This window comes from Pelodiscus sinensis, chromosome 7 (genome assembly GCF_052426305.1).
Source record: "Pelodiscus sinensis isolate ZL-2025 chromosome 7, ASM5242630v1, whole genome shotgun sequence".
Taxonomy (NCBI): domain Eukaryota; kingdom Metazoa; phylum Chordata; order Testudines; family Trionychidae; genus Pelodiscus; species Pelodiscus sinensis.
This window is the reverse complement of record NC_143058.1, coordinates 9,419,258-9,442,611: the sequence shown is the minus strand read 5'-3', so window position 1 is coordinate 9,442,611 and position 23,354 is coordinate 9,419,258. Positions and strand designations below refer to the sequence as shown.

At 47.0% G+C, this 23,354-nt stretch overlaps 1 protein-coding gene across 2 annotated transcripts in view; it reads left to right on the top strand.

The window, feature by feature from the left end:
• The first annotated feature begins 13,012 nt into the window (after positions 1-13,012).
• TFCP2L1 (transcription factor CP2 like 1) overlaps positions 13,013-23,354 on the top strand; it is a 53,124-nt gene continuing 42,782 nt past the window's right edge. The window contains exons 1-2 of one of the 2 annotated variants that reach the window (XM_075933078.2): positions 13,013-13,188; positions 20,619-20,770. In XM_075933078.2, coding sequence (XP_075789193.1) covers positions 13,127-13,188; positions 20,619-20,770 — 214 coding nt within the window. In that variant the 5' untranslated portion in view covers positions 13,013-13,126. Of the gene's footprint in view, positions 13,189-14,882; positions 15,004-20,618; positions 20,771-23,354 lie in introns of those variants that run through there. The other variant, XM_014580915.4, reaches the window with a different exon arrangement.

Below are 23,354 nucleotides of genomic sequence, written 5' to 3'. Positions count from 1 at the left end.
AGGAATAAGAGATCCTCCGGAAAAGGGCTTTTTTCTGGAGGATCAGGCCGGATCGGGGCCAGTGTAGACGCTCTTTTCCAGCTTTTCTAAAAGCCGGAAAAAAGCGGCGGACATTTTTATTTAAATGCCGCGGGGGATATTTAAATCCCCCGCGGATTTCCCTATTACGATCTGAAAAATTAGCATGCCCCTTCCGGAAAAGGGGCCAATGTAGACGTAGCCATGATGTGCTAAATTCATTGACTCTAGTAAAGATGTTGTGGTGTTTGGGACACGAAATGTTTGGTACTCCTCTAATAGCCTTTCTGTTTCTGGTTTCCAGCATGAGATATGGAGTAGGAAGAGGGCCTGAAACATAAGCCCATGTATCAGAGGCCTGGTATGAGGCAAGAGGCCTGGCCTAAAGTAGTCCAAACTTTGCAGATATACAACAAAGTTAAGTTGTGAGCAAGAGGCAGGCTCTGCTCACAGAATCTGGCAGGCACAGGGCTGGTATTGCTAGGCCCAGAACACTCACACAAACACATTCCAGAACACCTCGACACCAACACATTCCCCACAAATAACAGGAACGCACTGACCCATCCTAAAGATGAGGTCAGGATGACAGCATGATGGATACAGAGGTTTTGATCAAACCAACATGGGCAAGATAGCAGGAGGCCTCTGGAAATAACACCCTAATACAGTAAAGCAATGGCACCTATATACCTCAGGAGTAATACGTAACTTGTATGTATTGGCATGTTAAGATGCATCTCAGAGGGAGTGTCTTTGTCCAGCTTAGGGGGCAGTATAAAGTCCAGCCACTGCCTGAGAGGTGTCCGTTGTTAAGCGCATACATGCATTAGTGCTTGGGTAGAGTCTGCGGGATACTAGAACCAAGTTTCATTTACAATACACTTGGCCAGGTGCCTTCGTACCTTAACGGATCTTGTGGCCATTGGGTGGTTCACTCCAAGTCTGCCTCACCATCTATTTGCACAGAGCTGGGCTGGCACACAGAGGGAACACACTCGTGCAGCCAAATATCTGACAAGATCTATTGTTTTGGATTGTTGCAGGAGATGTTTATCTTTGCAACTATTTGGATGAGCCAGGTGATGCAACTGAAGTGTTTAGAGTTTGGTGGAATTGTGTCAATGTGGCCTGAATTGCTGCCTCCTGGCCAGTTGGTCACTCAAAAGTTCCATCATTGTTTGGGCGATGACATAACCAACGGTGCGGGGGGGGGGGGGGTCAGTCCCAAGATGGATTGCCACTGGGCAGTACTGACTGTGTGGAAAGTAGCCTGGAATAGTTCTGGAGGCGTTCTGAGGAATTCTGAACTGATCTTTAGTGGGAAACAGAGATTCGGGATGTAGTTGCTTACCCAGAAGGCAACATGAAAAACGCCACTATCTTTTACATAAAACAGAAAGTACATCTTCATTTGCTGGCCATCCCACAGGTGCCTCATTCATAGTATAATTATTAATAGAGCTCCACATCATGTGGTGGCTATTGAAATCACCGACATAGCTAGCCAGCTGACTGGCTGTGGGTAATGGAATAGAAGCTCAGTCTGTATTCCGTGGTCTGTACACATTTAACCACGATCATCTTGTTGATTCTTACTAAAATGGCGAAGGTCCTGGAATTTCACTTGAGGTCTCCCAGGTCACCCTCTTTAATTCCCTGCTTGACGCATGTGACGATGTGTGTTGGGTGCTAGAGGGGAAACAAGAAAGATTTGTCTAGCCTAGAGGGTTTTGTTGACAAAAGTGGACTTTTGTCGACAAAACTATACCTGCGTCTAGACTACTGCCGAGTTCTGTTGACATAATGTTGACAGAACACGGCAGTTTTGTCAATGGCGGTAAACCTCATTCTACGAGGAATAATGCCTTTTGTCAACAGAGTTCCGTCGACAGAAGGTGTTATTGCATCTACACTGTCCTTTGCGTCAATGCTCTCATGTCGACAAAGCGGCTTGCTTTGTTGACAGAACTGGATGTAGTCTAGACGCTCTTTGTTGACAGAGGCTTTGTCGACAGTATCTGTCGACAAAAGCCTGTAGTCTAGACATACCCGAAGATTGTAGCTGGCAGTATGCTAGCATGAGACTGGGGAACCATTATTTGATGTGAGGATGTTAATCATCTTGTCTCACATAATACTAGCTAGGTATTCACTTCTAGAACTAGACTTACCTTCACTGTTAAATTGGCAAATTTGTAGAGTTAGGCCTATCATTCTGCGAACACTGCTAACAGCTACTTTAACAAAAATCAGTTTGTAGTTTTTCCACTTTTTACCATTGCTGTTTGATCCAGAACTTTGCTAAGTGATGTTTGGATGCTGATTTGATTACATGGGTAGGGTATTAGCATGTAATAGGGCAGATCACGAGAAGGTCGTCTTAATGTATGTCTTAATTTGACCTCTAATTGTTATAGTGATAGGTGTTATATAAGGGTACGTCTAGACTACCGCGTTTTGTCGACGGAAGTTTTGTCGACAGATACTGTCGACAAAACTTCCGTCGACAATTTGCGTCCAGACACATTGAGTTCTGTCGACAAAGCAAGCTGCTTTGTCGACAGAACTCCGTAGTCTGCACGCAATGTTACAGGCAATAACACCTTCTGTCGACAGAGTTCTGTTGACAGAAGGTGTTATGCCTCGTGAAATGAGGTTTACCAGCGTCGACAAAACTGCTGAGTTCTGTCGACGTTATGTCGACAGAACTCAGCGGTAGTGTAGATGCTGCTATAGTTTTGTCGACAAAAGTCCACTTTTGTCGACAAAACTAGGTAGTCTAGACACACCCTAAGTGCCTAATAGAGAGAAAAAGTTTTCACTCAGTCCTTATTTGGGCTAATTCCCATTGCTTAGCCAAGCTCAATTTCATTTTGAAACTTGCAACGTGAAGGGTTTTTTGGATTTTCCCGTTAGTGGGAAATTTCGAAGTTTCTACATTTGGTTCCAAACTTAAATGATTTTTTCCCCCAAAATTTCAGAATTTTTCATACAAAGGAATTTCTGACTTTTAACCTGCACTATTTATACATTGTCTTCTTATTTGTTTTTTACAGGACCCAGTATTTTTGGTGGGTTACAATTAATAATAATGGTACAGTACAAAGAGCACACTAAGTAACCATTCAATGATACTTTATGAGCACAAACTTAAAACATTCTCTTTTCAAGGCACTAAGCTGTCTTTAAAGGATTTAAGATGAAAGGCTTCATGACACAAATTTTCATGGTTACTTCTGCCCTGCAGTGATACGCATGTCTGAAAGGGTTCAGCATTTCAGATCTTTATACATGACGGACTGTGTCTAATTATTATACAGGAATCATTTCACAAATGGTGAGTTCCCATTCATGGGACTGTCTCCTTTTGTGTCCTATACAAGTGTTGTTGTTGTTACTTTGCTGGTTGCAGACTGAATCATTTTGCTCACAAACACCTTCACTAGGGTTCACGAGGGACCCCAGTAACAAAGCTAACCTGTGTGTGCACACATTGCATTGATCGGTGTGGGCTGACCAGGACTGTTGGCAGTGCTGCAGTTGTGTGTTCAATATACTGTTTTTGCATCTTAAAGAAAACCTTAACCTGACCCCCAATATTCCCTGTGCCAAGAGCAGAGAAGACTCACTTGGAATGTTGGAAGTGAATGAAGCTACACTGAATGAGGCCACTTCAATTTGGAAGGAGTGCGTTCACAGTGAGGTTTGATGTGGTTTAACTCTTCTTCTTTATAGTCACACTTTTGAGTAATTCAGATTAATTTTCTCAAGTGCTTGTCTGCATGGCATCAGCAAAACACACTTGAAGGGTATGATTTGTAAGAGTTCTAACTGTCCTGTTTAGACCCTGCCTTGACTCTAAAAGCTGCCTTGTTAACATCATCCTGTATTTACCTTTCAGAGCATGCTAGCAGCATCTCTTCAGGGCAGTTAAAGAGCAGAACGTTAGAGCACTTTACAAATTACACCCCTCTCTGGCGCGCTTTGATGTGCCATATAGACAAGCTGTGGGTGTCCACATGTAGATAAACCCTAAGGCTTGGTCTAACCACAGAACTAAGTTGGGTTGGGGAGTGGACCGATTAAATTGGCACAACCTCGAGTATGGATGCACATATGCTGGCCTAATTTATTTCCCTTCCTTTACAGGAATAAACTACATTGGTACAACCATCTTTATATAGTTACTATAGTGCTCCCAAGTGGCAAGGAGTAGGGGGAATAGTTTAACTCTACAGATATTTTTTCTGCCGTTTTTTCCTTTGTAGAAATAGAATCAGTAGGGCCCCATTCTCCTATTTCCAGGGCTACCCCAGTGCTTGTTTTTTGCAGGAGATTTATACCTGGTTGCCAGGAAACATTGGTATGTGTGTTAGAGCTCATCTGGAAAGTTCCCACCTTTTTGTTCCAGGCTTCTGCCCTCTTGGTTTTACTTTCATAAAATATTTGGGCAGTGTTCAGACTAGTCTTTACCAGTGTGAGAACTTGAATCGGAAATCCGTTGCCTGGAGGAGGGAAAAGTTTGGTGTAGATATACCCACTTCTGTCCAGCCCAGCTTCTTGTATAGCCCGTCCATGCCAAGTGGGTGTAAAATGCAGCAGTGCAGATTATTTTTTACACCTATAAGTGGCTACTCCAAGTGCAGAGAGAAAGGCAGTGGAGAATTGGCTACATGATTTTAGAAAGATAAGGCTGCCCCTAACAAAACTAGACCCTCTGTCTGGTTCTGTGACAGCTAGCATCTGTCATCTGCTGGTGGCCTCTCTCTTCCCTTCATTAATCAGAGAGGACAATTCATTGTATGTAAATGGAACATATAGAAAATTTATTTAGGGAAAATTTACAAAAATAGGGAATTCAGCGGGTAACCAGAAGTAGTTCACAAACAAAAGAACAATGTAACCTCTACAGCAGTCAGTCCCCAGAACCCCCTGAACACAAAGGAGCCTTTGGCTGAGAATAAACGATAAGCAAAGTATGACAAGTTTATAGAAACCTTCTTGAAAGTTCCCAAGACGGATGCTCAGGACCTCAGATCTCATAGCTCCTGGAGAGCTTTGAGAGAGGAGCACTGAGGAGAGCCCTCGTAGTCTTTCCCACTTCAGGTGGAAGGCACCTGGCAAGGTTGCTGGCTATCTGGTGGTATAGATGGAGTCTTCAGTATGGCTGCAGCTGTCTGGTCCGGAGTCTAGATGACCTGAAACGAAAACCCTGCGCAACCTGCCACTAAGGATGGGCAGCTCTGAGCTGTTCGGCTGCTGGCCTTTTATGCAGTTTATGGCAGGAAACCCCTGCAAGGAAACCCTGTGGAGTCTGCCCCTGCAGGGAAACCCCATAGGATTTTCGGAGGCAATTCTGGTTTTAACTGGAACTTGTTTACCGCTCTGCTGTAAAAAGGCGGGAAAGACCCAGTGTCATTGGACTGTTTTTCAAAAGGGATGCCCTATAATACATTAAAAACCTAGCATTTTTACCCTTAACAACAGCCACATTATTTTGAAATAACTATCGTTGTTTCGAAATAACTTAGTCCATGTCTACACAGCAGGCAGTTATTTCAAAATAATGTCGAAATACGGTCAAGCTGGTGGACTTCTTACTCTGACTCCTGTAACTCTCATTGTATGAGGGGTAAGTGAAGTCAGAGGAAGAGTGCTCTGTTTCAAAATAAGTGCTGGGTTGACACTCCCCATTTCAAAATAAGCTATTTCGAAATAAGCTACGCAATTGACGTAGCTCAATTTGCATAGCTTATTTCGAGTTAAGCCCTGCTGTGTAGACGCACCCAAAAGGAGCAGAAAATCCAGATCTGAACACATCCTGTGTTTACTTTGCACAAGCGTAAGTAACTACACAGTAGTAAAGCACTGAGGGGTATGGATTAGCTGTCATGTCACACTCTATCACTACTCAGCCCAGGCAAGCTCATGGCCCAACAGCAGTCCAAATTTGGTGCTGAGTCCTGGTCATGTGTCACCTGAGGCATTTGTGCATACACGAAGAAGAGCATTAAACACACAGATTAAAGAAGAGCTTGGTCCTGCAAACTGCTACTGACACGTGTAGTTTGTACTGATGTGACTGGCTGGCATTTGCCATTTCAAGCAATAAATTAATGTTAACTGCAGTACTTTGGCTTTTTGCTCCAAACCTTTCTCATCCCAGGCCTCTCTACCTTATCCTCATAACTCCTACCTTTCCCTCTTCTCACCTGCTCCATCCCTTTCAGTTCCTCCTTTCCCTTGTCAGCAAACACCATCCTACATAAACTCCTCCCTCCCCCAACATATCCCCTGTCACCTGATTGATCTGCTCGTGTTTTATGTTCCTTTCTCTCACCTTGTGTCTGTCATATCTGTATAGGTTTTGGGACAGGATCTATCTATCTATCTATCTATCTATCTATCTATCTATCTATCTATCTATCTAATCTAATCTAATCAGGGTTCGTCTACACTGCACACTTATTTCGGAATAGGCTATTCCAGAAGAAATACTCCAAAATAGCTTATTTCAAAATAGCATGTGTACACAACAGGGAAGTCTCAAAATTAGTCCAAGGCAGGCTCTCCTAATGTGGACACGTTACCCTGACTTAGAGCTTAGAATGGCCCTGGTGAGAAGCAATTATGAAATAGCTGTAGGGGAGTGTCTACACTACGGTTATTTCTAAATAGCTATTTTGGAAGAGGAGTTATTCCTCATGGAATGAGGTTTACAGAAGTTGGAATAAGCCGTCCGTTATTTGAAAATAACTGTGCTGTGTAAATGCACCTTTAGAGTGCACCTGTCTGTCTGTGAGTCCGTTTGTTCAAGAACTCCATCTAAATGGTAAGAACTAAAGTCACCAAAATTGGTAGGCAGCTTCCTCTTCTCCTAATGTAAAGCAAGATCATGTTTGGTTGTGCCAGGAGAGCTGGAAGCCCCAGGAAAAGGACTGTTTTCCATAACATGCAAAAGGAGGGGCTGCTGTTCGGAGGGACGTGATAGGAGGGTGGCCACTAGAGGCAGTGAGCCTGCATTGGAAAGCCATCCTGTAGAGTGGCCAGTGGGGGCAGCTGCACTACCAAGGGGGTGGCCGGTAGGGCTGGGACTCTGCCATCTTGCCTGCAAGCACATTGAGTAAGTAGCCCCTCCCCCACTCAAAATCCTCTTTTCCCCGGACCAGCTCTTGGCTGCAGAACCAGAGAGAGAGACTAGGGAGGAGAGATCAGGTCCCAGGTGGGGTTGAGAAGTGACCTGGAGGGAGGGAGAGAGAGAACTGACTCTGGGTGGGCTCAGATGGGTGTATGGGGGAGCGGGGTGGAACAGGCCCTAGGCAGGCTGGAGTGGGGTGGCCTGGGGGGAAGGAGAACAGGCCCCAACTGATGAGAGGGGAGAACAGGCCCCAGCCCTAAAGCCATGTCCTTAAGGACCCAGGCAACAGTGGGTAAGTCTGCTAGTATGTCAGTACAGCACTTACTGTCTGTAAGGAGGCTCCTAGTTCTTGGTCTGACCAGCCTGAGGCCAAACAAACCTCATTACAGAATGAGCCTCACCTGAGTGGAATCAGGCAGTTTCCCGTAAAGAGAAGAAGGTGGCTGTGGCCCTGTTGCAAGGAAAATCCCAAGTCTTGGGGAACAGTTCTAGCTAGACCAGTCCCAGGAGGGAATGGTTATGTGTTTAGTTTTGAATTTTAAGTTACTACATCAGACCCTGAGGAAGGCTGTTGTGATTGAACTGGAAAAACCTGAGTGGAGTTTATCTGGGGAGCCAAGAAGGGAAACTGAGGCTGGGGGTGCTCTGAGGCCACCAGGGGGCACTCACCTATGGAGCGCTGATCTTGGTGGGTCCCTAAGCACTACCATAATGAACACAATAAAGTACTGGAGTTTGAGGACGCTTTTGTTGAGAGGCAAACTGTTTAAAGGAATAAAAGTGCAACCTCTCGTTTCTTAAACCATTTCCTTCTTTGTGTGAGGCATGTTATTCTCTCTTTCCACTGCAGCAATGTCAAAATAAACACTTTGTTTACACTGGACATAAACCAAACAGAAAAGTTGGCTGGTGGGGCTGAGTTGTCATTCTGGTGTTTGCAGCTTGGGACTGCAATGTGACATGACATGCTAACAGACATAAAACTAGCATTTAAAAAGCTTCTACTTTGTTGTCCTGTCCTCAGTTATATCATTGTTTAACCATGTTTGTTTTCACAACAGGGTTTTAGAAGAAATGTTCATTGGGAAGGAAAATAATAGATAAAATCGGGCCAGTTGTAATTACCAGCGATAATACAGATCAAGGATTGCAAACAGGGCCTAGGCTCTGCAGCAGTGACTGGAGATTTGATAGCAGCTGGAAATTTGGTGGCAGCTTTTGGTAAATGAGAAAACATTTAAGTTTTTAATGAATGGATGGATTTATTTTCTTAACTGTGTGGTATTCTCTTGGTTATGTGCTCTGATATTAAATTCAAGTTGGTTTTACCCTGCCCCAAAATTCAGTTTTCAATGTGCCACCACTATTTGTGTGGAAGCCAGAACTTCTGGAAATTTGAGCCTTTCGGTAAAAGCTAAATGGATATGGGGCCTCCAAGGGACACCGAGCATGGCCTGGGAGGTGGTTTGAAATGACTCAGCAATAAATAGCTATCACTGTTGACATTTAAACGGTCATCATTAAGCATCAGAGTGAACAGCCCTCTGAGTTGAATGAGGGCTTTCAGCGCAATGTCATTAACACGGAAGCCCAGTGACAGGGTTGACTGGTGACGAATTGCTCCTCCAGAACATAGTTCAAAGCACTTTTTGCCAGAGTAGGGTTGGTAGATCTGATATCTTGGCAAAACTCCAGCCTGGGTAACCCTATTCTGCTTGCCCTATATCCTCATGTACTGTCAGCTGGGTACACAAATCTTTAGCTATTATGTAATGCTGCACTGAGCTGCTAAGCAAACATTCCTCCCCAAACTGCTGCATATCAGTGATCGGTGAGGTGATCCCGGTTGTACAACCCTCAGGTGGATCTGAGCAATAATTCTGAAGTCAGTGGGATCTGGGTAGGTGTTGGGGTGTGCCAAGAGGAATTCAATTGGACTAGGGCTAACGTTGATCCACCATTTTGCCATCTTTGGAAAGATGGGGACTATGGCTACATTTATACTTACCGTGCCAGAGATTGAGCTTCTGGTGTTTGATTTAGCAGGTCTAGTAAGGACTTGCTAAATCAAACTCTGAGGGAGCCCCCGTCAGCACCGGCACCCCTCGCTGTCACTAGGAGTAAGGGAAGTTGACTGGAGCATTTGCTTCCATCAGCCTACTGCTATGGCGATTGTACCAAGCTCATCTTAAGATACGTTGACTCCAGCTTCATTATTTACGAAGAGGGAATTGCGTACCTTAAGCCAACTGAGTGTAGTATAGACCTGGCCTAAGTCTATGCAAGTTATTGGGTTTTTTTAACATGTAAGAATTTGTAATTGGGAGTAAATAAACTCTACAATCTTTCTCTTTCCATTATAGTATATTTAGTTGTCATAAACACACAAACACGTCCTGCCTCAGACCCTCCTTTTCTCATCCCATCAATGCCAGTTCTCCACCAGAAGAAGATGAGAAGCTGGTGTTGATGAGAGAGAAACTCCTGCCAACCTTACAGCATGGAAGATACCACGGTAAGTACACTGACTTCAACTATCAACAGGAGGATGAGCAGAAGGAACAGGGAGGAAAAGCGGATTGAGAGAGAGATAAAGTCCGTAATTTGAAAAAACCAGGAGAGCAGATTTGATATTGAGAGAGTTTCCATACTCAGAGAAGAGCAGAAGTTTGACTGGGACGAAGCAGAATTTATTTCAGGAGAGGTAGATGAAGAACAGAGGTGTCTTTTCCCCACAGATTTGGCTGAGAGAGGGAGGGGCCAAGGCAGGATGATTTAAAGGAAAAAGGTGCTGGGAGAAGATTACCAGCAAATGTTACTTTGCCTTCTGTTTTCAGCAACAAGAAAGAGGAGAGGAAATAAACAGAATTATTTTAAACTCATGCAACAGCCAACATTTAATTTTTAGGAATGAAGCAAACAAAATATCAACAGGCCAGACTAGGGATGTGAACGAGTAGTCAAGTAGACGATTAACCAATAAGCCTAGTCTTACTGGTTAATCTTCTTGATTACTCAAATTCCCCCTTCCTTGTTGCCTCTGTATCAGAGGCAGCAGCGCAGGGGTGGAGGGCAGGAGAGGCTGTTTTGCAGCAGCAGCCTCTGTCCTTGGGGGTCCCAGCATCCTGTGGACAGAGGCTGCTTTGCAGCAGCTTCCCCCATCTCTTCCTTCCCCCCCGCCGCAGCCTCTGTCTGTGGGAAGCTGGGACCCCCCTGATGGACAGAGACTACTGCAGTAGTGTGGGGCAGCAGACAGCCGGTCTGAGAGGACAGCTGGTTTTTAAATCGCAGACCAGTTCTCTCTTGGAACCCCTTGCTGCTGCCTCTGATACAGAGGCAGCAGCATGGCATGGCAGGCACCTCCCTGGGAGTGAGGCCGGATTGTACTGGCTGCCAGCCTTGCCTCCGGGGACTATAGAATAGTTGACTAACCGCTATCTAATATCTGTGGGTCAGACCTGATTGGATCATTCACACGGTATTTTACCAGCCAATGCTGCAATATAGCCAGAATCGTGAAAGGATATTTACTCTTTACAAATGTCCACGGACATCTCAACAAACGTAGTGTTGAATCTTTGTGCAAGAACCACATTTAGATACTTTGCTCCAGCAAGTACCACAACAGCTGTGTTGCTCAGATGTTGACTTGTGGGAGCTGAGCTGTGCTTTTATTGCTAAATGTTTTTAAAAGCATTAAAAAATGAAATGCAAATAGAATATTTTTGCTTGGAAAGAAACAAGCTTTCTTATCATATTGTAGTTGGGTAAAAGAAGAGAAGCTATTTTAAAGAGACCCTAGAAAATACTTTCAGTACTGTCTTTTCTGTCGTATAATAATTCTTCTTTTGTAACACTTCCTTAGTCTGAAAGAAATAAATGCTGATCAATATATTTCTCAAAATGTGTTACAAATATTAGCTGACTCAACCTCCCATCACTTCTGTGAAGTAGGAAATAAATACACAGGATTCACTGCCATTTATTTGTGTTTGTACAGCGCTATCATAACAGAGGTCAAGCTGGTTGTGGCCTTGAGGTGCTACTACAGTATAAATGTTAAATAATAATAATTAAATCAAAATATCGTCACCTACCACTGAAATGCAGCCACCTCTGGGGTGGAACATTGCAGCTTCTAAACAATATACAAGAACGCCACCTAACAGCCTAGAAGGGCAGAACAGTGGCTCTGACTGAACCTGCAAGGAGGCAGCTCTTACTACATTTAAAAGGCAGAGCCACAGCAGGGCTAGCTCCCGGGGCTGGCACGCAGCCCAGGCTCATGCCGTCCACGGGAGCTAACTCCACTGCGGCTCTGCAGTTTCAATGTAGTCGGTGCTGGGCTGCAGCACGCCTGGTACCTGCTACATTTAATCTGCAGAGCCGCAGTGGGGGTAGCAAGCGCCCCCCCCCCATTGACTACTTGATTAGCTGATTAATCACAATTTTACCTCCCTACTGTGAAGAGCATAGGGGGCATAAGGATGAACTTGAGAACAGAGGTATAGATAGGGATGAGGCTATACAGGGCTTTGTAGGTTGAGATACTTGAATCTCATGCAGTAGAAATACAGATTGAGACCTGCAGGGAAGGAGTTGGGGGTGGCATCGTTGCCTTTAGCAACAGCAGTTTGGACTAGAAGGGGTGATATAAGCTTGGGGCGGGGATGGGCAGGATGCTCTTGTGGTTAAGACATTGGATGCCACAATTTTCCCGTGTAACCTTGGGCAAGTAATTTCACTTCTCAGCTCCTCATCTGTAAAATGGGGATACGTTTCCTATGCAAAATGTTATGATGCTAAATTCATTAATGAGAGGATCAAGTGTAGAAGGCAGGCCATATAAAATGGACTAGAGATGTGGAAGGCAAGCCATATAAAATGGAGCAGAGATGCGATTACAATACTCTGATCATCTTAAATAATAGACCAGATACATTAAAATACACTTGAATGGTTACTGCACATCCACACATGTAACCCTCACTGAAGTCAATGGGAGCTGCTGGCTTGACCTCTAGGCATGGTGGGAAGAGAGCTACTTTGTCAAAAAAGTATCTGGAGCACATACTTCACCCCAGTCTTTAAACAGTCTCTGATGTAAGATATTTGACAGACTCCCTTTAAACCTGTGAGTGATCCTAAGGTTTTAGAAGGCTCCTCTTTTATTTTATATAAACAAATACACCAATTTACATTCAGCTGTTGCTTATTACAGCATTGGCTGCCTGGCTTGTAATGTGTGCGCTTTACCTGTGATAACTGTCAATGGCATATAAGAGACAGCACAGGCACAGCCCCAAACACCTCTGGTGCTGTTTAATAAAGAACATCTTTTTACAGAGCATATCATGTACACTGATCGTGCCTTACCTAGGCACACTGCCCTTCATCATAAAGAATCCCCAAAGACTATGTACTTAGCACACAGAGTCTCTGACGCTGTTCTCTTTAGAGACTCATCTAGTCCAGAACCGTTGAGACCTTATGACATGGACACTTTTTGGGGGTGCCTAGGGGATTGGGCACCTATCCACCTCGTTCCCCCGCCCTCATCCCCGGGATACCTAGGGGTTTGGGCGCCCTATCCAGGTTCCCAGGGCCACCTGTCGGATGAGGTGTCCTGTCCCCTCTGTGGGACACATGGTGTTGGGGCGCCAAGTGCCCTCTGGGATCAGGGGTCCTGGCCCTTCTGTGGGGCACGGATGGGGCAAGGCGCCCCAGGGAAGCCGCGGCCCCACAGCTACCTGCGCGCCCCGTTCGCCCAGCCGTGCCCGGGTGGAGCCGGCCGGGCCGGGCCGCGGAGAGGAGGAGCAGGGGGAGGGCTCAGCTTAGCTCAGCGCCAGGGCCCAGCCAACCAGCCGGTGGCGCGGCGGGGCAATAAAAGCGCAGGGAGCCGCGCGGGCGGCCGCGGTCCGGAGTGGTGCGCGCTGTGCCAGGCCAAACTGCCCAGGACGCCTCACCATGCTCTTCTGGCACACGCAGCCCGAGCACTACAACCAGCACTCCACCGGCAGCTACCTGCGGTGAGTCCGGCGCCGGCCTCCCGTGGCGGGACGGGCCAGGGCGCACCGAGCGCCCCTGCCCGCGCCGTGCCAGGGCCGAGAGAAGCCCGGGGAGAAGGGGAGCGCGCGGGGAAGGGTGGGCGCTGGAGCGCTCCATGGCGCATTGGAGAGGTCGGTGCCCTTGGGCAGGCGGCGCAGACGGTCCCGGGGGGGGGGGGGGGGTCACTGCAGCGTAGCAGGAGCAAGAGGATGTTCCCTCCTCCTCCCCCAGTCTCTGCTTTGCGCTGGGCGCTCTGCACGAGTTCCCTGCTGCGCGCGTGTGGCCGGGCTGGAGCCTGGATGCGCCCCCTGACCCTACCGCGCGGCGTGTGCTGCTGCCTCTGGGCTGAGCCTGCCGCCCTGCCAATGCGGCTGCGTGTTGCTGGGATCACAGTCCCCTCTGCCCGGCTTTGGGCGCAAAGCCACCCGGCGGAGGATCTCCTTTGGCGGCGGAGTGACGCCACTCGGGTTGCACTGGTGTGAAGCCAATAGAATCCGAATTACGGAGAGCAGCGTCTGCCTGTAAATCGCACGGCTTGTGCCTTTGCATTTGAGCTGGTTTGGGCTGCTTCCAGGTGAAACTCACTTCTGAGAACGGCTTCTTTGGGTCCTTTGGAAACGCGGCCACCTTCCCCTGCCTGTAGCCACGAACAGGCTTAAGGGATGTGCGTGGCCTGGCCGTTGCGTCTCAGAAAGCTGGGCTGGGTGGGGCTCTCCCCACATCTTGCCAGGGGTGTCAGTTCAGTAGCATTGAAAGGGGCACCCTGTCTGTCGAGCTCTGTGTGATCTTGCCCTCCAGAGTTGCCTTCTGTAGGGATGTCACTAGAACACTTCAAAGACAGGAGTTAAAACCCTCTCAGTCAAGCACTGTCAAGAGGCTATAGTGTAGAAAATGCTTTCTTGGATCTTAGGAAGTCATCAGATTTTCTCGGGACAGGAGGTTTCTTTTTTTCTTTTTGGAGGGTGGCTAACTGGCTCTGACTTCTGGTTGTGAGCTTGTCCAAACCAGTTATAGCCTGTCTTGTTTTCATACCAGTCCCATTTAATTCAATGTCTTATTTAGGCATAGGGGTTGTCAAACCAAATGCAGAAGAACCCTGCATTTACTCCTCCCTGTTTGAAGTGGGAATTTCATTTTTGACTTGGCTGAATTTTTATGAAAATTGGAAAGACTTTCCGTTGGAAAATGGCACAACTCCGGGGAAGTGGATGAATGGCTGATTTACACCAGCAGAGGGGCTGGTTCACACCCAGATCACTTGTTTTCAAAGCATATCTCCCCATTCTAAGCTATCTCCCAGAATATTCAGCTAGCCCATTTAAGCATTCAAAAGCCTGCTGCCAAAGGCAAAGGAGGGGGACTCGGAGGCTGTTCTCTACAGAGACTCATCTAATGTCCAGCACCCTTGGGACCTTATGACATGGACACTTTTTGGTGGTGCCTAGGGGATTGGGTCACCTATCTGCCCCCCTCATCCTTGGGATACCTAGAGGTTTGGGTGCCCTGCCTTCCCCCTTTTATGGGGCACCTGGTGTTAGACACCCTGCCCCCTCTTTGGAGCATCTGTGGGATCAGATGTCCTGCCCCCTCTTTGAAGCACCCTTTCAGCTGGTAGACCTGTGTACTTAACTCTACTCCCTGTATGCACAGGTGGCATCATGTACAAAATCCCTTGCTGTTCTCCAGTGGTACGATATTAGATGTGAGTACTTCCCCCTTTCTCTTACATAGAGAAGCATTGCCGTGAAGGTCCAGGGCACCTTAGACTGTCTGCATGACATGTTCTCTCCCCCAAGGTATGTGTATTAATAACTTACATGGATGGGGCTGTTGCCCAGCTGTCTCTGTGCCGAGCTAATAGACGAGTGACGCAGACTGCATCAAGCCAAGGGCTGGTACAATGTGCATGCTGCCTTGGCTGCTAGGGAACCAGGAGAGCAGCATGCCTTTCACTCATAGCACAGTAACTGCTGACCAGAAGACGTCTGATGCTTCCTAATTCTGCTCAATATTCCCCCCTCCCCCGCCACGTTTTGGCAATGGAACATTTGAAGATACCTGTTATCAGGGAGGGCAACTTTTCTGCCAAATGTGAACTTGTTGCAGCAGGGCTAGACGAGGAAAAGGTGCAGAGACAATTACACAGATGTATCTACACCAGTGCAGTCCCCAAGGCACATGCTGCAACTGTGCAAAAGAGGCTTGTTGGTGATGTACCGTGGTAGACGACTTGGGTACATAAGCCCAATGCCTGTTTTATCTCAGTGCTGTCCGTGTACGCCTTGGTGTGAGTATGCCGCTGCCAAAAAGTCCCAGTACTAGCAAGGCTTCAGGCAGTATCTATCAGAGGAGGCTGAATGCTCACTGGTCTAGAAATACTATACGGATTGAAAGCCTTCCTAGAGTGCATAGAATCATAGAATACTACTGTCCTTGCAGACTAGACTAGAACCACACCTTGTGAGTTTTCTCTGGGAAAAATGTCTTTGCCTTTGTACATATCTGCACTAAAGACTTCTGCTGGCAGGCTGTGTCTATCAGAGTTTGCATCTCTTTCTTTTCACAACCCTAACCACGGTTAGATGGGCAGAAGTCTATAGTGCAGACCTGGCCTCAAAGAGGTTTTTTTGGGAGGGAGGATAATCTTGATTGGGAATAGTGTATTTGTTTCATGTTCCTTATTCTCCCAATATTGGAATCACTCAACAAACACCCTCTCACATACTTCCCCTTTCCCCCACCCCCCAAAAAAAAGACCCGTGGGACCTCAGTCAGGGATCAATTCTGGAAAACTTTAGCTTAAAAGTGAAATTTTAAAAATAACTGCTGCGAGACTTAGAATGGGAACTGTTATGGAACCTCAGTTACGGTTGATAAAACTGCTTTCCAAAGTACCGGTAATAGATTGGGTAACAACTTTCCACTCTTTGTTTGGTTCTCTTTGCCATGTCTGAATTTCCATACTTGCTGTGTATATGGTCTCAGTCCTTGACTGGCTGCTGAAACCTTGTCTCTTTGCCACACTCTTTGATACTCTATATGCCAAATACCATAAAGTAAAATATTCTGTACGGGCCTGATCAAAAGCCAATTGCAGTTAGTAGACTTTGGATTATGCCTTATAAGAATAAAAAATTCTATTTACTTATATACAATAGTGCTTTTTTGGGCAGTTTCACAGTTATGTTTTATGATTAGACTTTCTACAGACCTATCTGATGGAATTAAAGGTCTTTGAATGCTTGTGATCATTAACAATCCTGAAGTACTTTTTGCAAGTTTAGAGGAATTGAATTGAAATATGATATGTGGATTTTAGGCACTTAATTTCTGCTTCTCTCAGTTTCTTGGTGACATTTCAGCCAAGTGAGGAACATATCACTCGCCCAAACCTGTTAATTATCGGCTCAGCCTTTCAAACACTGGCTGCTTGTTTGCATTTTCAGGAGTTAGCTGGGGGACTATGTTATATTTTCTGTAAAGCAACTTGTATCCTGAGGGCATTGTGCAGATAGGGCATGAAGCAGTGTTTCTGTGCAGCAGAGGTGACTGCATTTCATTGGAGAATGATTTCTGTATATGAGTGTGAAAAATATCGTGGGATCCTTGTAGAAGAAATACTCTATTTTGAAAAATCTTATCTTCATTTGGATCTTCATTGCTGTAATAAGCCATCTAGGAAAAAAGTGGTGGTCCAATTAGGGAAGAACTGCGAGAGTGTCTAATATCTGTGAAATAAAAATGGGTCTAGATGTTTTCAGGTTGGCTATAGAATGGGAATAAACTCCCTGCTCTTTGCTCGATCTGTTCCATGGCTTTACTTCTCCATAAACAGGAGTTGCTGGTTTTGAACCAGGAACTTTAGAGCCTTTACTGCAGATGGCAGAGTACTGAGCTGGTGAGAGGTCCCTGAGGTTGCAGGTGCTGAGAGTTAAGAGCCAACAATAAGTGGATCATTAACCCTCAGGCAGAGCAAACCCCTTAATGCTCTTAGCTGCCCAAGCATGCCAATGCTTCCATGTGCCTAGATGGTTATTTTTATGCTTATTTGTGCACATGAGCATTAAGGCAGTGGACAGAGCTCCTGCCATAATAACCAGATAGTCAAGAGGTTTCATGTGCCTGGTGTAGACAAGAGGTGGCTATAAAGATCTGTTCTGAGCCAGGAGGTGCTCTGGTTGGATTTAGTGGTCTTACCACTTGCACAGAATGAAGAGAAGGGGAGGGTTCAGCAATAGAGAAGCTGGGAAGACTAATATGATGCTTTATACTGAGGCATAGCAAGATAAGGCTGCTAACACAGGCATTTGTTTCCTTAGCATGTGTCTGCACTCCAGCTGGGCAAGAACCCCCTCCCCATGGGCAAATAGAGGAGCATGTCTAAACTTGCAGGAAGATCCGCGCTGTGGTAGTCGAACTTCTGGTGTTCGATTTAGCAGGTCTAGTAAGGACCTGCTAAATCAAACACCGAGGGCTCACCTGTGGGTTGGTGCTGGTACTCCTCACTGTAAGGCAAGTTGATGGGAGCATTTTTCCCGTCAACCTCCTGCTGTGAGGATGGCACCAAAGCTTGACTTAAGGTATGGCAACGCCAACTTTGTTATTTACATAGCTGAAATTGCGTCCTTTAAGCCGACCTTTGGCTGTAGTGTAGACCTGCCCAGAGTTGTGCTAACATGCTAAAAGTGGCAGCCTGAGTTAGCTGCTAAGTCCAAAACTGCCTAACTCCTTGCATCTGAGTTTGGGTGGCTAGCCTGGACCTGCGTCCATTCTACTGTTTTCAGGGCGCTAGCTCAAGAGAAGTGCAGTGAGTCTCTTTACCCATGCTGGGAAGCAGGCCTCCCTCTGCACACTGGGAATGCCCTGACTGGTCATGCTTTGGTGCTTTTAATGCAGGTGAACTTCATTTTGCCCTCTGAGATGGGCTCCAGATCGATGACGTTGAAATTGGTAGAGGTCTGCCAGTGTGAACCTTGTCAAGGAGGTCGGATTGGTAACTGTGGGAGCTGTGAAGAAGCAGCCGAGGGCAGCATCTGACCCAATCTTGTCTGTAGTTTAAATGCTAAAGGATTTTAAATTAGATTTAGGGGAGGGGCCTAGGTCAAATGGCTGGACCTGTTGGGTTTTGGAGAAACTGACATCTGGAGCCAGCCTGGTGCCTGGCTAACCTGTAATGGGCTGGAATAAAACCCTGGACCAAGTCAGGATGTTTTGAGCTGAATGAGAAGGCTGGAAACTATCTCTTGGTACAAAAATAATGGAATTATACAATTCTAGAACTGGGAGGTCATTGAGTCCAGTCCCCTGGACTAGGGGAGACCCAGTACTGTCTAGACCAGGCAGTCAGAGGCCTGCTGCCCCCCCTTTGTTTGCTCAACAGCTGCCCCCCCTTTGTTTGCTCAACAGCTCAAGAACCTTTCCCCCCCCTTGGTGTTCTGCATAACAAAAAATTATTGTTTGGTGTTCCTTGGTCTTAAAAAGTTTAAGAAACACTGGTCTAGACCATCCCTGATAGGTGTCTCTCTACCCTGCTCTTAAATATCTCCACAACCTCCCTAGACAATTTATTCCAGTGTTTAACCACCCCTGGCAGGAAGTTTTTCCTAATGTCCAACCTAAACCTCCCTTGCTGCAGTTTAAGCCCATTGCTTCTTTTTCTATTATCAGAGGCCAAGGAGAACAATTTTTCTCTCTCCTCTTTGTGACACCCTTTTAGATACTTGAAAACCACTATCATGTCCCCTCTCAGTCTTCTCCTTTCCAAACCAGCCCAATTCTTTGTACTTACAGAAAATATACATACAGAAGCATGCTACTTCATATGGGCTAAATCCTGAAGCAGTTCAGCCTGGTAGCATGAGGCAGAGACACCCCAGTAGGCTGTATAAACTTCCTGCACAGCAGAGCGACTGTGGATTGATGTGGAAGGAGGCTCATTCCCAATACCCATCATTAACCCTACTAGTATATTACTTAACTCTGGCCAGAAGTCCCCCAGCCTCCTCACCCTTTCTCCTGAGGTGCCCTGACCAGCCCCGAGTTATGAATCAGTCGCACCAATTGTTGGCGGGATGGGCTGAATTTTGAGGGCGTGACTAGTTCAGGATGAAATTATTGGCTTTGGGGGTGGGTGGGACCAGTTTTGGGAAGCATCTACTTTGTAGGAGGAAAAGGCATGGTTCTGTGGGGGAGTGAAAAGGGGTTGGTGGAGGAAGGGCGTAGCTTGGAGGGAAGAAGGCTCCTTTCTGGGAGAAGCAAATTGACAGGATTATTGTGTGCAAGGAGGGAGGCCTTACTTCTGAGAGAAAGGGGCTGTGGCTTGGTGGGGCAGAGGGAACCAAGCAATCTTTGATGGGTGGTTAGCAAATTCTGCCTTTTAAAAATATCGCTTTGCAGTGTTCTTACTAGAAATCATCAGGGGCTTTTATTTACTTTCCCTGAATATTTTTTTCAGGCTTTTGTCTTTTGGGTGTGAACGTCAAAACTTTCTTCAGAAGTTTCTTCTTTGTTTTTAAAGAAATGTTAGTGTTCACTGTTTCCTCACCCTCCTTCTCTCCTCCAGACAAAACTCACTTCTCAGCCAGCTCTCTTTTCTATTCAACCAAGTCATTCCTTGGGGACTTTCTGGTGTACTGATGCTATGTGTTAAAGATACCTGTTACTAAGTTACTGAGCAGGGGGACTGCATGCCCTGTTACTCTGCAGAAGCCAAACTCTTCAAACCCTAAGAAGAAATTTCAGCGCTAGAGCTGGAAGGTGTAAACTCCAGTTTGCGGAGACATAACTTCGATTTAGCGTGTGCTCTAAAAACACACATATCACCGGGGTGGACTGGCCCGGCGGGATACTGGGATTTTCCTGGTGTGCCGTTGTATCCACCCGTGATGGGCCTCTGTTGCCCCGCACTCCAAGCGGCTCTGCGTCCGCGCTGTATGTGGCACACGGAGCCTGACCGGCCACTTGTGCTGCGTGCCGGACGTGACGCAGGGAAAGGGGGTGGGGCTTGAGGGGCACACAGGGGTGACATCATGGGGAGGGCCATTCCCAGGCATATTTTGATTGCCAGTCCGCTCCTGTGTGTCACCACGGTGGTGGTGGGCGGGGCTAGTCACCGTGTTCATAGATGTGTAGTGGGGCCCGCCATCCCCTCCTGCGGCTCACGCTGCCACAGCTACTCATCTATTTTTAATATGCAAGCTCCATTAGAGGGAGCGCTGTTGAGCCTACCCTGCGCTGGAATTCACACCTTCCCGCTGCAGCGTGTATAACTCCTTGCGCGTGAGACGAGATCGCCGTCTCTTCCGTGGCGTCGCGTGGGCACCTGCAGCATGAGAGAAGTTCGCATTTGGAGCCTCGCCGTGGGCACCTCGCAAGTCGCAGGCTGTAAACCTGGGCTAATTCTGTGTTTCAGTGATGTCCTCGCGCTGCCGATCTTCAAACAGGAGGAGCCCCAACTGTCTCCTGAGAATGACACCAAACTGCCTCCGTTTCAATACGTTCTCTGCACAGCCACCTCCCCTGCTGTAAAGCTGCACGAAGAAACCCTGACCTATCTCAACCAAGGTAAGGAACTACAGGAAAGACTGTCATTTGGAAATGGCCCATGATGACACAATTGAATTATGCTCCTCTGGTTTGTGGGAGGCGGGGAAGTTGGGTTTTTTGGATTTTGTACACATGTGGGTCAGGTTTTCAGCTGATGTCGGTGAAACGCCCATGAACTCAGGGCTGGCTTACATTAATTGGGGATCTGGCCCACACATTTCCATGCAATGTATGGTGGATTGGACTCGGACCATTTGAAATGCAGCTTTGTTTGACATGCATTGGTATCTCAGCCATGGGGTTGAGGGAGTCTTGTGCCGGCGGGTGAGATTGGCAAGCTGGTAAGCGTTAGGAGCACCACTGTCACGACTCAGCGATGCGTGTCCTAGTTCTGTTCCAGGGAATTGCTGGCGCATGGGTCAGGAAGGTAGATGATGCTTCCGCGTTACTCTAGGAAGAGCGTGACGTCGCTCATACTGGCCCTACTTCAGCACGGTGGTGGAATGTCATTGCTCCAAGCTTCTGTAGTCGGCAAAGCTAAGCGTCTGACTTGGCCGTTTAGCGCTCCGTATTGCCTATACTGCAAGCCAGCTTCTGCCCCTAGATGAACTCACAGTGCCCATACAGTGTCTTTGACAGGACTTGCGCACATTTGTAGGTGGAATTTGGCCTTACCCTACGTAGGCCCTTTTAGCACCCTTCAGGATGTGGGTTCTGCAACATAAGGCTTTGCACCTGCACCTTTCTGGGTATGAATCATGCTGTCACTATATTTTCTGCCCGGTCACTAACAAAGACCTTTGCCAGATGAAATACTAAAAGGCTTCTCCATGCTGTGTTGCTTATGCCCCCTTCTGCTCCGATGCATGGTATATCCCCAACTTCTAGGGCACTAAATATGAGCCATGAAAAATAAAAACCAGAGAAGAAGTGTTCCGGTGCTCACAGTCTGAAATGATCAAAGGGGAGGGTAGACAAGCTGGTGAATCTTTGTGAAAAGGCCTTCTGGTCATGGAGACAGTGGGATCCTTTAACATTCGAAGCAACCAATCGCAAAATAGCACCTTTGCCGGCAAAATACCTAGACCCATATCAAGCTGCTCTCTCTTCCCACTTAGCCTTAGGCCCAGAGAAGGGTGGAGATGCTAATTTGCAATTCTTCCCTCCATTCTGCTCCTGGCAAACCATCAGATTTCCCTGGATGGGACAGTGTCAACGTTCCCTTTGTAAAGCGAGGCTGATAATATTTGAACATCTCCGATAAGCCCCATTGTGACTTCGGGCTTTGTTCCCTGTTGTCCCGCCAAGAGCTTTGAAGATGGGGTATTTCCTGCTCCATCTTTGTAAGAGACAAAGGACTTGGCTATCTGAGGATGCTCAGGAGACTATGGCCAATCCATTAAAGGCATGGAGTCAATGCACAGAAATTCTGGTTAGGTGCCTCAAACCCACCACTATCTGCTTTGACTCAGGAGTAACATGACTTTTGTTCGCTGTCCTTTAATTTTTGGAGTTAAAAAAAAAAAACCAAAGCTAGAAGTGTGTGTGTGTGTGGAGGAGAGCTGAGTCACAGAGAGCTTCCGGTGGGGTATTTAAGGCACCAACGCGTAGGCATTGACTTCAGACCATTCATTGATTTGCCTTCCCTCTCCTGTGTGTCCCCATATAGACCTGGCCAAGGAACCAGCTTCTGCCCTTCCTATCAACGTGTTATCCCAAGGAAGTCCACAGGCTGGTCCAGTGCCATGGACACAGACTGGGGTTTTCCAAAGCACTTGGCTTTGCCTTAATTCTGCTCTTGTGGAAATGGGTGGGCCTCTGTGCTGTGACTTCAGCGGGAGCAGATCTGGGCCAGTGTTGAGCATTTCTGACAATCTCACCTAGAATGGATGTGCCTGAAAGCGCAGGGGGAGATCCAGTCTTGACCTTGTCCCTGATAGGGTCATAAGCAAGCCAGGGGCAGTAGCGGCTAACAGGACCAAAGTCCAAAGCAGAAGAGCATGAATAGAATGGGAATAGGTGGTGGGGGTTTTTTTTTTTTTTGAGGACTCTACCGGACAAACTATGTTAGAAGTGCTGAATCCTGCTGTGTCTTGAGCATGTGTCCTGGAGAGGCCAGAGAATTCCAGAGCCCAAATGCCTACACTACAGTCAAACAGCTTCTTCACTTGAGCCCCACAAGCTGGAGCCAGCTGGCACAAGCCAGCGACGGGCGGGGGAGGGGGGGGTCTGATTGCAGACATACCTTAAGTGACTAGAACACTCCCTCGGAAGCGAGGTCTGTACGGAGAGCCCGCTCAAGATCAATGCACTGATTAAGTGGTCGGCTCTGTGCATGCAGGTGAACGTCGCCTGTGCTCCAGGCATGCATGTGCTTGAAGCTGTCTTGCCCCATTCCAGCAGGTTGTCTCTCATTACAAACTTGCAGCTCGCTCTGTGCGCCACACGTTACCCTTCCCCAGCGGAAGGAAAGGATTTCATTCTGCTCTGCTAGGTTCTGCAAGGCTCTGTACCAGGGGGGTTTCAGATTGCAGGCTGGGGCCCTGAAGTGGGTTCCGACCAACTTGAATGGGGTTGCCAAGGCTGGTGTTTGGCCCTGGAG